This window comes from Tuber melanosporum (assembly GCF_000151645.1).
Source record: "Tuber melanosporum whole genome shotgun sequence assembly, scaffold_42, strain Mel28".
NCBI classification, from domain to species: Eukaryota; Fungi; Ascomycota; class Pezizomycetes; order Pezizales; family Tuberaceae; genus Tuber; species Tuber melanosporum.
In genome coordinates, this window is record NW_003299087.1 from 139,123 (window position 1) to 154,822 (window position 15,700).

The window sequence follows — 15,700 nt, forward strand, 5'->3', positions numbered from 1 at the left end:
CTCCTGAGATAGGCTACATGTTCGATCCAAATGGCAGGCCATAGTATGTGTTCAATAATAGCGTCATACCATTGACTCAGGCTTACTCGTAGCTATATAAAGGACTGGCGGTCTAGCCCCAACTACAGCTACTACGCAGTATAATGCCAAATCAATAATCCTAAACCATTACGAAGAGCCCCAGTCTTGTATGCTACCTAAACCATACAACAGGTTCAGCGAAGGAAATAGGGAAGGCACGCACACTCCCAGTATGGAGAAGATTCGTTGTGCCCCTGTCGTTGCCTGACCTAGATCAAGAGGCAACAATATTATATTAATTATTACAAGGTAACATGTTGATAGATGTACAAATCCCAGTTGTGAGGGTCCCATTCATCCGATCTGCCAGCGGCCCCTATTAATCCCCTCCCTCATCCCCCTCCTCCACTGCCTCCTCCTCATCATCATCAGCATCCGCATCATCGGCATGTGTATCGGCACCTGATTAATCGCAACTAGCAGGTTCTGCGGGAATTCCTGCGAAGATAGAGAACTGCCCACAGGCAGCGGCGAAGGTCATCTTGACACCTCTGGTGGCCGTGTTTTCAATCCTTGTAGGGGTAATGATCTCATCACACGCGCGGGGGCCGAGGCCGGTTTGATGACTGGCATTCAAGCCCCAAGAGTATGCTTGTCCCTCCATCGAGACGGCAACATTGTGGTCTGTGCCGCAGCCAATGGTGGAGAACCTGATGCCGGAGACAGCATGTGGGGTCCTGAGATAGCGGGGGTTGCCCCTCACGTCACAGACGCAATCTTCCGCTGAATGCGCCGCAGGGTCTATACCGAGCTGGCTACTGTCAAGACGGCCCCAGACCAGGAGCTCACCGGTCTCGGTCAGGGCGGTTGAGTGATGTTCCCCGGCGGATATCTGAACGATCGTGTACCCTGCAAGACTCTGCACGATGGTAGGAACGGGAATTACTGTGTGTTCTACACCAGCGCGCGGAGGTCCGTATATCCTGCATTGTCTATATTGATTGAGCTCCCATGCCCAGACCCTACAGTCCCGGGTAATTGCGAAAGAATGGTATGAGCCGGTAGCGACGTAGGTGACCTGGTACCGGGGAAGGGACACCTGGCGAGGGTTCTGCCCGGTGAGGCGACGTCTCTCAGAGACACGCCTCCCGAGCTGGGATTGCTGACCGTTGCCCCACGCGTACACGTCTCACTCCTTCGCAAGGCCAAGGACGTGATTAGTACCAATAATGACCCGAACGATGTTCCTGAGCGTAGGTAGCAGGACTGGAACATCCTGTACTGTACGTACACTAGTCCTCTCATTGAATCCGAGAATGCCGTCGGCACACTAAACAATAAATTAACCTTACTAACCCTAAAGGGAAAAATAATCACATACCCTGAATGTTCCCCATCCGTAAACCCTGCCAGTCGGTAACAGCGATCGAAATACTGTGAAGAACATGCTCATGCGCAGGAGTTATTCCAAGAAGATCAATTATAAAGCGATTGAGTGGCTTTTCACGGATGATTAAGTGAGAGAGGTGGTCATAGATAATTTCTTTCTTTTTTGGTGTTTCTAACTCCGAAGGCCAGTGTACATATATCTGCGTGGGTGCATTGTAGAGATTGGGCGCTTGTTCCGGTTGGTAGTGGGAGATTGGAGCACGGCGGCGGGAATTTCTGTGCTCACACGGGATCATAAAGAAGTTGGAGAAAAGGTGGGTGATTGAGATCGAGTCTAAGGATGATGGTGAGGCAGCGAGGAAGGCAGTGGCACTTGAGAGGTTTAGGAAGATGACGAAAAATCCGTCATCTCTAAAATGCTTGCGTATATGGGTAAGATAATATCCTCACTCTCGTCCACCTCTCTCATCTTCCTGTTCTCGCTTCCTCCCTCGCTATCCTTCTCTCCTCGCTGCATTTTCCATCATCCCCTAACCATCTCTTCATACTCCTCATTCTGCTATCGTTTAGAATCCTCTTACTTTTTTTCTCTATCAATTTTACTTGAAGCATGTGGTCTAATGGATTCTCACTAGGTTCGGGTGATCGAGAGCCTATTCCCGCTAGAGGTGGCAGTATTTCATCCAGCTATGATACCTACCGAGTCCACACACCCACATTGGGGAGTCGAGTCCGACTGGTACCAAAAATAGTACATCCCTCACCTGCTCTAAAACTCTGGGAAACCCCGACCCCTTTGAAAAAAAGAAAGGCCAGTTCACCACTGCCGATTCCCATGCCTCTTCCAACTCTCAACTCCGATCTTCTATCCTCCCCCCCATAAACCAACCTCAATTCCCCACACCGGTTCCACTCGCATCACCTTCGGTGAACTTCCTATTCTTCTGAAGAACAGCAGGCCGTCGGGCACTATTGGCATTTCCAACTCCGAGGTCAAGGCTTTCTCAATGAAACCCGCCTTTACCCTCCGAGAACTGCGGCAGCCGAGAATATTGGAACTACTCCAAATAGTGGATGATGACCTGTGTTTGGAACACGTCTCAATAAAGGACTTCCAAAACTGGACCTCCGAAAACCCGGAACTCGAAGATAACAAACATATCCATTATGAGTACAACTCCCTTACCGAGCGGCTTATTATAAAATGCATGTAGACCGCCACCCACGACTCCCTCCACTATTTTTTCAATCATACTTTCTCTTCCTTTCTTGCCGGAAAAATTGGATCACTAAAAACAAGTCAGTTGTTTTCTGTTGGCACAGGCACTTGTATGTAACCCCAAATCCCCTTAAAAATCTAGCTAACTCTGTTCAGCGTTTCGAGGTTTCCAAGGCGATTGGAGTGGTGCATCTTTAAAAATTCCAGATGCCTTCGCACAATTGAACGGCTCGAGGTTTCCTGCGATTGTTTGTGAGACTGGATGGTCGGAGGGCTGGGAGAATCTCATGGAGGATACACGTCTATGGCTTCTTGGTACCAAAGGGCAGACCAAAATTGTTATTGTTTTGTCCTTTGTCGAAGCCAAATCAAGGAATGACCCGGTTGGGGGGCCTCGGTCAGAGGGCGACATCGCCGATAGGAGCAGCAAAACTGAAGAACAAGCCGCGATCGACAGTATAGACCAATCAACCTGCCAAACAGATTTGGCACAAATTTTAGAGCAGCTCAATCAGCGAGCCAAGCTGCAAAAGCCCTTAATTGGAGAGCTAACGGCCACCTTGCACTTTTTTCGCGCCTCTGAGGATTATAAAGATATCGTCGATTTTTTTAGTTCGACAGTTCTCCCATTACCCGCCAGCGATTGTACTAGACCCCAGGAATTTCAGATTACCCTACGCGATATCTTCGGTAATGATCTCCCTGAAGGCATGGATCCTGAGGATCCAATCACCTTCTGTTTACGCGAACTCCAGGCATACGTTACCCAGTCCCTAAAAAATACCACCTGGGACAGAGCCCTTCAACGGGCACAAAAGCTTATGGAAGCGGCAGGGGTATGGGAGGAAAGGGAGACTTTCACACAGTCTAAACGCCGGAGGCGCCATTGACCGCGGGGACTAAAACTTTCTGTGTACCATATGGTTAAGGGGGGGGGTACTAAGTATGTGTACTAGATGAAGCATCGGTCATCACTCAATTGAAGTTTTCCATCCTTTACTACACTTCATTCCTTTCATTTGACGCCGAGTAATAGTATGTGATCGCCCAAATTCCCACCCGCCCAGCTGGCTGACAAACTTAATATTATGAATCCACCCCCCCAGAGTCCGCAATACATCTGTCCAGAGCCAATACGCCTGTAAAGCCTATTCGCCATAATCCCGAGAGTACAGAGAGCTGGTCCTAGCGCTCCACGCAAACAAAACCCACATTAAGATCCCCGTACAACGGAAGACCAAGCTTCCATTTAGTCTACTCACAGGCCCTCAAGCCTGGCCCATCGCACAGCGCGATCCCGGAATCACTCCAAATTGACATTTTATCAATCAATCCGGCAACGTTAACTTTGAACTAATTCTGCGGGGATAGGCCGCTGGGCGAGTATGGTAAATCGCTGTGCCGATTACCTAATGCGAGCACTAACCAAAGGTGGATGACGGACCGCTAGGAGAAGACACTAGTACTCAAGTACTAGTAGCGCTTACCTAATCTGCGCGCTAGCTAAGAGTGGACGAAAGACCTTTGGGTGAGTATACAGACCAGTAAACAAGCCTGTCACAAGGATAACGATCCCAAATTCTTGCGAAATCTCCGTATCCCCTGGGGCTAGCGACGTCTACTGGCCGAGTTACAAGCAGAACACCTCAGCCATACTCCCCCAAGCCAGGTATCCCTCTAACTCTCGTGCTAAAATTCCATGAAATTGGGCATGCGAGCGAAGGGATAATGAAGGCCCTATATGGGGGCAGGGGAGTCCACGAACGAGTGGCTTGAGCGGCTAAAGCGTTGCCGGGGGTCTTTTCATGAAGACTGTTAATCTATCATAGTATCATAGTTGGGCTTAAGAGAGGCAAGCGGCGCAGTTCTATCCTAAATATATGATACCCAACAACTAATGTGTGAATAAAATTATCTCTAAAATTTAATGTATTTAGGAGGCTTGCCTCTTAACACATCGCAAAACGAAAAATGAGAGAAAAAAGAAAAAAAGACCAGTGATTCTGGACTTCATGCGAATAACAGTTCTCATATTGAAGCCCAAAAAATTGGTTGTCTTTTACCGGCTTCTTTCCCTTTCCTTCAACCCTTTTTTTCTTTTTTCTTCTCCCACCCCCCTCATCCAGCTTCATTTTTTCTCTTTTCATTTTTAGCTTTCTTTTTGATTTCCCTCTCCTGATGTTGTTCCCTTCTCTTCTCAAACTTTCAACCATGTAATTTAGGTGATTCATTCTCCATCAAGTCCTCCCCTTTTCTTTAGCAAGAATTTAACTTCACTCATAATATGATACTCTTTTCGGCCGGAGGATGAGATACTTCAATGCTTGTTTATATTGCAGTGCGGGCCCTCCAAAACTAATACTCCCCGAACAGACCCCATAACGATATGCGAAAATTACCTCTACCTGGGTGGCTCGCCGGTTAGAATTTGCTGGCGAAAATTTTTTTTTCAGATCCCGGGAGAATAGGAGTTTCTTCTTATATTAAATCCTAACGATTGCGCTTACCTCTACCTTTTCGGTTTTCCCTTCTATCTGATCTTGCTTCCCTTTTGCTCTCCCTATCCTTTTGCTCTTCATATCTTTTTGCTCGGACCTCAATTTTTGAGTTTTGAGGTGGTAAGCGCCACGTTTTTCCTTGTTAAGGGACGCGATATCATTACCCATACTGTAGAGCACATACAGTCGCACAGAGATGTCTCGGAGGGCTAAGATAGAGAGTAGTGGTTCGGACGAGGGGACATCTAGGAGAAAGGTTTGCTGCGTAGAAGGCAGAGTCCAGCTGCGGTTAGGTATTCACACTTAGAATGAAAATCAAGTTCCCCGGAAACCCAGCAGGAAAAATATCGTTGTTTTTGTATATACCATACTTGCTGAACAAATCTCTTTCTTGCCATCATAACCCCTCACTCGTAGACGTCGCAAATTCAACCATCCAACCAACTTTCCCGTGAATTTTTGCTGGGTAATTATCGGCGCTAAAGCGAGGAAAAAAAGAAAAAAAACTCCAACCCCAGAAAAACTTATGGGCAACAACCACCCCCACCTTCTCTTGCACCCCACCACACCTTTCCATCCATCATCCACCACCGCTACCACTACTAATACCCATAGTATATACTTAGGGCCCGTTTCTATGACAGGTCCATTTCGCGACCGTTTCCCATACCAAAATGGCGGTCCTCCCGGTTTGAAATGGTCGGAAACGATCACTTTGTATGGGGAAACGGAACGGAACGGTCGTATCTAAACCGGGCCTTATCCGTGTACTTATACGTACTGTGGGTGATGTCCAGAAATCCCTCACCTTCACCGCCGGCGAGTCCGTAGATTGATGACGGCACAAAGACGATTATTGGGATCGCATTCAGGAACACTACAAGTTCTATTGCCTATACAAATCCAGTTTGTACTTGTTTTTCTATATCCAGGGGGTCCGACCGACGACACGTAGGATGGCAAAGCAGAGGTTATCGTGAATGAAGGAGGTTCGATTGTTACGGGTGAATGGATGTTGATGGGATGAGAGGCTGACGGAAGACGCTAGATCGACAAATTCCTTCAGTGCTATCATTGGTTGGTTCGGAAGAGCACCATGGAACACAGGGGAAACTGCATCTAGTTTGGAATGCGAAGAACACGGTAGCGTACTTCCGGGACTTCCTTGGGAAGAAGCACTCCGAGATCGATCTTACGAATAGCCATAACTCTGCTCAATGGACATCGATGGCTTGCCATCATCCAATATCCAGCAGGCAGATGACAAGACTGTTTCCACCGTTAGCACCAATGACATCACCACAAGACACCTTATTCCGCTTAGAGACTCGGCGTCGGACTTTTTAGGGCGCAAGGTTACTGGTGCAGCGATCACCGTTCCGACCGACCTTTCGGATATCCAGAAGGAAGCGCCCGCTGCCGCGGCTAAGGCTGGGGAACCTGAGGTTTTGCAGATCATTCACAAACCGGCGGCCGCTGTCCTTGTGCATGTTGCTGGGCAGAATATTACTAGGACAAATGGGAAAGGCAAATCTTGGCTGAGAAGCGCGAGTACACGTTTCGGTAACCTTACCCCTTCGCCCTCTTTTTTTTCTTTCTTTTCTGCTTGACTGAACCCCGGCTATAGAAGGCACTGGTTCGCCCCGGAAAGGTATTTAAAAGTCGTTATACCCCGTGCACTGCACGAGTGCCCCACCCAATGGGTGATTGCCGAAATTTCGGATGCACTAGCGAGCGGAGCCACCCCAAGAGTTTGAGTTCGTACGATAGGGATATCTCCATCACCGGGTTTGTTATCAATTGTGCCCTGTCAAAATGTGAAAAATCTAGCTAATTAGGTTCACTGGAGTATAATAATTTCGTCCCCCCGTTTCATCGATCCGCAAAGGAGGGAGATTTGACAATTGTGCCGCTTCCCGGTCCAGATTGGACCAAGGAGACAAAGTATCCGTCTGTCATCCTGGGTCAGGGTGGTCGGAACCCGCAGGTTAGCTCCATTTAGATGCGAGGTTATGGTTGGCCGGGTCCGAGGGGGGTTCGGGTAGTTATTCAAGTGAAGTCTTACAAGCGGGAGAGGGAGCGGATCGGGTCGCGTCTGTGGATAGTCATGCGAAGCCAGCTGGGGCTCCGAGTCCTCTGCCGAGACCTCCCACAACCCCAAACAATATGCAAGGCTCTTCTCATCCTGCTACTCGTACTAAATTTTTTACTAAAAAGTTAATTTGATCTATAGGAAATCCTTCCTCCACCTTGTGTTGCTCAGGAAAATTCACCTACGGAGGCATAGCCCCTAAATATTGTATACTTTACTAGCAATGGGGGTTTGGCTAGCGTGGGCAGAAGCATGGAATTGGGTATGATGACTACCCTATTCATTCACTGACCCCCGCCAGCGGAACACCAGTCCTTAGTAAAATATACAATACTTAGGGGCTATACCTCCGTATTATCGGTACTTTTGATGAGTTCTTTGCTGGGGGTTGCCCCCCCCCCCGGCATCAACCCACAGGGGTGCGTCGTCTTCGACCTAGAAAACCTCCGGGTCATATCCAGGAGACAAATCCTGAAGCGCAGAGCTATCCCTGATAAATAGATTTCTAGGAGAGGAGAGGGTGGTGTACGAGTATTGTACTCGAGTAGGTAGTGTTTGGAATTATTAATTTTTTTTTTTAGGGGCAAACTGGGGGTTAGATGGCCTCGACGCCGGATACGACTTTGGGAATTACCTTCTCGAAGCTGTGGACTGGACTCATCGCTGGCTATACTCGTACAAACGCTGCATCTTACGATACTTATGATGCGATAGGGATTAATTACAAGTTATCTTTTGTAACCCTAACCTTGGCGACTCCACCTTATCCCTTGAAGCACCCCTGTTCGCCACCATCCTCTAAGAGATCGTGACCTAATAATAATCTTTTGCTGAGAGCTGCATTGCCTTATCAACAATCGTTCGTGAGCGTACTACGAAGGTTATATTCGGAGATAGCGAATCGACAGAGTAAATACAGTATTAGACCACAGAACTCTTTTGAATTAGAACCCATGGTATCATCACTACTACACCTTAACCCCCATTCCAACCCCCGCCTCTGCTAGTACTGCACCTCACCCCTCCATGGAATCCCTGCCTGAGCCCCCATCCTCAGAACACTAATCGACGCGATGACTGCGTTAGTCTACCTTTGGCTACAGGTACCGCTGGAATAATGAATCAATTTTGTCGGTGGTCGCTTTCTTTCTCTTGTGATCTCGATTTCGTACGGTATGGCAGTGTCGCAGCGGGTTGTTATGTTTACCCGTATCCTGCCTAGGCGAGATGGCTTTCCTAACATCACCATTCCCTGAAAGACCCCCGGTAAATGAACGTATATTTGAAGTGCGACCAGCGAAACCGTTACATTACATTATATTTACCCATTCACGCCAACCTCTAGCAAACACAGATTTATTTATGATATATTTAAAAAGAAAACAGGTAAACCTCTTCATTCATTCATTACTCTACTCCCTAAACCGCTCCCTAACCAACCGAAGATCCATCACACGCACACTCCCAAACGCGATTGCTTTGCACGATTACGATTCTACAGGCAAGTCTTCGCCGTGAGAACCTGCACCCGATCATCCATCTTTTCGAGAATCCTTAGGTCCAGGAATAACTCGACGAGCTCCGCCACTTTGAGTATCGCGAGGTCGTCCAACTCCGACATGTAGCTCGTTTTGCGAACGACCCGCCAAAAGTGGTAGGCAGCAGTGAGGATTTGTCGTTCTTGTGCCCGAGCGAGCACCGGCGCGCCGTAACCGTCTTTAAAGACGAGCGTTTCCAGAAGCGAGCACCTCCAGGCGTCGGCTAGTTTCTTGCAAGTCGACCGGGTGTGTACAAGTTCGCTGGGCTCCGCTATTTCGACCGCTGGCGGGGGTGTCGGCGTTGGGGGGATTGAGAGGGCTAGGGGGTGTAATTGGGTCCATTTTGTACTCATCATACTAAAATGTAGCTCCCTCAAGACGAAACAACGGTAATCCACCATGCGAGGAAGGTGGCGAATCGTGTACGGCAGAGAGAAAAAGTGATTTCTCTGTACATATGATATGAACGCTCACGATTGCCTTCATTAAGTTTGTTCAAGCCTCCATTACTCCCGAAACACCACAAGGAGCGTTAGCAAGACCTAAAGGTGTGTTTCCGCCCCGCGGGAGCCCTTCAACCTGATGAAAGTTAACAAGGTATAGGACCTTTCAGACTATGGGAGTAGCAATGATACGGGAGTTATCGCCAATGGGAGGTCGTGTTTAGGGAATAGAGAAATGGCTTTTAGAGTTTAGAGGGGGGGTTAACCAGGGCGGGTTGTATCTTTCTACATTTTACCTCTTTCACAAGAATTTACATTGCATAGTGGGCTACCCCGCAGGTTCGGATTTTGCTCCGGGTCATGTTCTGTTGGAAATTGGAGTAAATAAAATAGGTAGGTATTGCAGTGGTAATGATCGAAAGGAGGGTTTTGCGCAGTGGATGGAGATGGCTCTGATGAAGATGGGGGAACCTTGTATTGTATATAGAGACAAGAAAGAAGCGAGGAGAACTGCACACAGGACGGAAGGGGCGGAGAGGATTGACTTAGAGAGAAAGAAAGAAAGAAAAAGGGAACCATTGAGGTGATAACCTTTCACCACTTACGGTTCCTCATACCAGAGGTACGCACACCACCGTAGTTTCAAGTCACGGGTATCTAACTGCCATTTTCAACACGCTCGCAAAAGCAGAGTGACACGGAAACACTATCTTCACCTATTGACCATTTCGCGCATCATGCCGCAACAGGTCTTTGTGATACCGAGTGATATGCCGTGATTGCAGATTATTCCAGACTGCCTGACAGACATGTTTATTGTCAGAGGTTGTTGCCTAAATATCGTGCAGGGTGAGGGAACACTTCTGTACCCGTGGATGAAACTCCTTGCTTTGCCCTTCTTCACCTTTTTCTTCCTTTTCTCCTACCGCATGTCACGTTCTGTGCAGGTAGGCAGTCAGTCAGATGCAGAATGGTGTCATTGGTCTCCGTGGGTGTGCGGAGTGGAGTGTATTTTGTATGCGTACCATATCAGTTTGCTTGGGACTAGTGCTTTGAGCCGAACCTTTTGGGCTTCGGGGGTCCGACCTATAGAAAGCAGGAAACGGAAAGATACTTCAAGTGGATACTACCCCTCTAAGTTAAGGTGCACAGATTATTACTCTAATGGAAATCCCTTAACTTGTCAATTCACCATAATCCCAAGAGTGTGATACAAAGTACTGTACAAACCTTTGGGGCTCCACCCCGCATACCCTGACCCTCAATCCACAGGTGATACCAGGATAATAAAACTTGACATGAACATTCCGATGCAACGGAAGACCAGGCCCTGATTCGGTACGGAGATTACCTAATCTGAGCGCTAACCCAAAGGGGACAGCAGACAGTTGGGTGTGTATCTATACTACCAAAGATTGATCTCCGCGACCTCGCCAGTTTTTAATGATTTTTCCGCTGGTAAGCCACTCTAGCGTGTTCGAAAACTAAATACCGGCGGCCCCTTGTACTTTCCCCGACCCCCTTCGCAAAGGGTACTTCTCCCGGAATAGGTCCTACAGTGCCCGATTTGCGGAGGTTCCAATTCATGGGGGAACCCCCTGGGGGGGGGGAGGCGGATAGGGTGGTGAGTGGTCGAGCTAGAGCTACAGGTAGGTTGGGTATTCGTGAGGGTTGAGGAGGTATGTGCCATGGGGGTGTCTTGGGGGCGCTGGGGGATGTGTGTGTGGGTTTTTGAGCTCGTTTGATGGTACTCTATCATACCGGTGGTGGCATCGGTGGTCTAATTTTTGAAGATGGGAACTTGAATGACTCTGCTCGTGGCTGGGCTGGAGAGATTTCGGTTGGGAAAGTGAGCACCGCGAATGAGATTTTGGAAAGCTTGAAAAGAAGTGAAAGCTGTGTTTTCACTCATCGGCCTTGTAGCTCGAAACTGTATGCGCTACTCAGAAGTGAGCCCTTTTGCTCACAAGATGGGGGAGGTATATAAAAAAGTATGACCTGATGAGATCTTTCCAAAATATGAAAGGATTGCCTGGCTAATGTTTAAATTAGTTTCTTGTCTGTTTTCTTTTTTCTTTTTCCACTTCCATGTGCAGTGCAGTGCTGCACGGCATTCTAGCGGTATTTAGAAAAAAGAAAACGAGATGTAGAAGGATCCTTCTTCAGACTTATTCAATAGTGACCGCGATGTGATTCGGTAATATTATGGATATAAAGATTTCAGGAACCTTCTCGTAAAACTATCCTTTAATCCCCTTTCTTACGATATATCAAATGCCATTCTTTTTTCTAGGTTACAGTCTCTCCTAATGTTGGTTTATTGTTAGCGGAACCATGAGATATGATAGTAAGTGCACATTACTGCGGTGCGGACCTCCTGACAACACATCCCGATGGCGAGAGACTGTCCGGTTTGAGGTGTATTATTATTGTAATATAAATCTGGCTATGCTAGAAAACTTGGCTGGTAGAGTTATATTGAGATTTCCGAAACATTTGACAAACTGAACGAACCCGAGAGAACAAAGTCGCTCGAATATTCCGGATAGCTCGAGTCGAGTGCTCAAGAGGTTGGAAGTTACGGGTTTGAGAAAATATCAAAGAATATCTCCCCAAATTCGTGTTCCAGACTGAAAAGTGGTCCCCAATAAATGGGGGAACTGTAGGGAAGAAAAAAACCCCGCCGTTTTATACCCCAAAATAAAGCTGCAAATACTAGACAAACAAAACGAACTCTCCATAAATCATCCGGAACTCCCTCCCGGACAAATGAAATCGTACATCTCGCAGCCCTTCTGTGCACAGCATAAGCTAGAGTATCTTCGCCTACGGACCATGCCCTACCCAACTGAGCTCCCATTTGTTCCTCTTCCGGTTCAAGCTCTCTGATGAAATGTTTTCCGTACTGCGCTGGAAGAAGACTCGAACGTCATCAGAGTATGATATTGCGGCAACGCCAGGCGCTGCCGCCACTGCCATGCTCCACGATTGCCTCCATCCTCCTGCCTGGTCCCACCAGATTTCCTTCAACATCGCATCTTGGGTGAAGTATACTCGTAGTATCTGGTTGCCAGATTTATTAACCACAGCAGTAATATGTGCTCGGTCTGGTATGGAACCGTGGTCAATGGTTGCTATTTGGAGGAAGGTTGTTAGTAGAGATCTTGTGTCCGATCTCGGAGATAGAGTGGAGTGACACACACTTCTTCCAACTTTCTACGAAGGTCGCTGCTCTCTTGTAATCATAAGACACCAACTTCCCGTCCATGTTCTGGTAATATAAACTCGCGTCTTCTGCTTGGTTCCTATCCGAAAACAAGAGAACAGCCAACCCACTGCCACTCCTTGCTTGTGGGAAATCTTCTATCTTTGGCGCATCACCCTTTCTCCATCTGGCACCCGAGCCGCTGGTGTAAACTGCCTCCCGGATGTACCCATCTTGTCCTTGATAATAAACTCGGATGTTCTGCACCCCGTTTGCATTCCAGGCGTAGGCCGTCAATTGACTTCCCGCTGCAGCTGGATCTAGCGTTGAAGATAAAAGGTTGGTATCCCATGTTCCGGGCTGAGAGCTATTCCAAACAGTTTCCACTAGGGAGTTGCCTACATTCAGAGTGTACACTCGTACCTAAAACGGAGCGTTAGAATGAGGAAGTGATGGAGTCATTAATGCTGTACATACCTGTTGTCGCTGTGGAGGCCCCTCCTCAAACCAGCTTATCGCAGCAATCCCAGAATCGTCCCTAGGTTTAAAGATCGGTGGCGTTGGTTTCCCCCATTTAGACCCATCGTAGTCTAGGCGTCTGATGTTGTGATCCGTGTCTTTATAGAATAATTGAATAGAGCTGCTATCCCAATTGACAGCTGCAAGCGGCGTATTCTTGAGAATCGGTGTAGGAGTGGGAGACGCAGAGATAGAGATGGTAGAAGTTATTAGCCGGGCGCTCACACTACTGGATCTCTCGCTACCGAATCTCTCACTACTGAATCTCACACTACTGGATCTCTCGCTACCGGATCTCTCACTACTAGATGCCGATGATTGACTGTTCCATCCCCGAGTTAACCCAATTTGTCGATGGACTGCGGGTTCTGCAGTTCGGGGGGTACGTATGAGGGGTCTGCCGATGCAGATGACTTTAGCAGCTCTGGTGCGTCCCTGTCGTTATTTTTCGCAACGGTCGCTGCCACTCCCCCCCCGACACCTGCCGCTAGAGCGATGATAAGGATGATAAAGATCCCCAGCACAACTATAAAGGTCTTCCTTTTCATTCCCCATATCCCCCCCCCAGATGCTCCGAGCCCACCACTTTGATCAGACTCTTTTTGATTATATCCTGGTCCAGATTGGGAAGTGTGCGCTGCCTCGGGGCTGGGATTGTATTCAGCTAGTGGATTTGGGTTGGCCCCTTCTGGTGCGCCCTGCCAATATTCGCCGACTCCGTACTGCTAGAAATGATAGCAATTGTTAGTAAAGGTTCTTCCTGTGATGCCCCAGAGCCCAATGACTTACCTGATACGACATTGTTGGGGATGTGAAAGGGATTATGTATGTATTGCGGGTGATCAATAAATGCAAGAAAAGTTGCGACGGAGTAAAGGTGAAAGGACACGGGAGATATAGTTCACATAAGAGCCATCAGTAAACTAGCCCCGCATTTTTCGAGCAACCATTCTGTTTTTGTGGGCCACCCGTAACCTCTCAGCCATGCTATCCAGACCAGGAAAGGTAGCCCAATACCGGTATTATCCCTAATTCCAGGTCAGGGGGGTCTATTTGATATGGCTGAGTTGTGGCATGCTAAAGCAGTGTGCTAGCCAACGCTTGACAGTTCCCTTACACTTGAGTTCTACTCATTGCCTATCTGGGACCCGGGGAAAAAGATGTTGAGCCAATGAGATATAAATTCCGTGAGGCAGGGATGTTTCGAGGCACAATTTCTGTACGCAAAGGGACCTTTCCACCCCATTCTAGGAATTAAAAGCGTGGCAAGTTTAGACCAGATATCCTGGGTCAAACGGGCAAGATAACATACCGTGCTCCAGTTGTGGATCGCATGCATCCATACTGGTGCTCGGGTGCTCGAGTGACGGCTCCATAATTGGAGACACTTGGAAGACGTTGTGCGGGGCACGGGAAGGCTTTTTCACACACACGCGCTGTGCCGTTTCTCATGCTTGAAGTTAATTTCTTTTTCCTCCCCCAACTTCTCTAGGATGACTTACGATGGCAGGTTCCCTGCATTCTTGGACAAAAGTACCGTACCGGTACGGTGATAACAAGTTTCGAAATGTCCTCACAACGTTGTCTAGAATGAAGCACTTTTATCCCCCAAGACGGGGTCCTGTCGATATCGTGTAGGTATGGTAATTATCAATGACTAGGATGCCACGAAAGGTACTCGTAGATGACCCTGCGAACCCCGCCAACTCCTCCCAAAAACACTAACGTGATTGCTGCACCCTACTAGTATCATATTGCCCGTGCGCTTTCCCTATTAGCTATCCGAGTGGTGTGGCTCAACCGCCTCTGCCCCCACTTCCTATAGCATACCCGTACCACCGTATTTGAATTCTTCTCCATAATATGATATCATAGGCGGCTGGGAGATTTTTGGCTTGGAAGAAAAACAAAATATCTCTGCTAACAGCAAAAGTGTGGGTCTTTGGGGGCGCCCGCCATCATTGCTCGTACTGTTCGTGAACGAGTACCGTAGTCTAGCGCTTTACCGCCGCCAGTGTTACCATTCGTAGCACCTGTTAAGGTTAAACAAACCAGAAAAAAATATTATGGGGCGTAAAAAAACCAGCGGGTGAGGTTATACTCTAGCAGCTACAGTACTTGTACCGTAGGTCACTCTCCGGACCAGGGCGAAGCATTCTAGGACGTTACTCGAGTAGATCTGTAGATCCGCTTGGGCTGGCTGTGCTAGGGTAAACACCGTAAGCCTAGCTCTTGTTGAGACAAAATAGAAGGAAAAATATAGAGTGCCTTGCCGGGAGAGACAGTTAAAATGTGGTGGTAGGCATAACTAGAGGAAGTGCCATAGCAAGCCCGACATAGCACATGGTTCAATCGCTCGAGACTCTGTGGTAGCGTACTGTAAAGTACTTGCACGAGTACAAGTACGTCCCGGGTTGCTCTGCCGAAGCAATACCGGTAGATACTTGTATTGTTTGATTGGCAGTAAGAATGTCTTACGAGACCCCCACCCCTCCCAACTACTCTTATTCTGTTGCTGTGATTGCAGCCGTTAACTAAGACAATGTCAATATCTCCTCTCCAGCAAAAGGCAGCCCTTACCAACCCAGCAGGAAAGGGAAAAAACGATCTACACCAAGTGATGTTTATAAAACGGACCACCGCCGAATATAGCCAAAAATTTTCCAGAGCCTCAGAATTTTTTTTGATAGTACAAGTATGCAACGGCAGCCCGTTTTGCAAACGTCGCGACACTCGATAGGCTCTTGGTGAACACCCCGATCCAGCCACCATTCTC

At 47.9% G+C, this 15,700-nt stretch overlaps 1 protein-coding gene; it reads right to left on the reverse strand.

Moving 5' to 3' along the window:
* Positions 1-487: 487 nt before the first annotated feature.
* On the reverse strand, positions 488-15,178 carry GSTUM_00008096001 (uncharacterized protein; the record flags this gene model as incomplete). XM_002839843.2 has 7 exons in its annotated part: positions 15,026-15,178; positions 14,755-14,957; positions 13,714-14,667; positions 13,268-13,649; positions 12,883-13,064; positions 12,402-12,828; positions 488-1,209 (listed from the first exon to the last, which is right to left on the reverse strand). Exons 3-7 carry the CDS (start codon positions 13,723-13,725, stop codon positions 488-490), a joined length of 1,725 nt encoding a protein of 574 aa, XP_002839889.1. The 5' UTR covers positions 13,726-14,667; positions 14,755-14,957; positions 15,026-15,178.
* Positions 15,179-15,700: the final 522 nt, after the last annotated feature.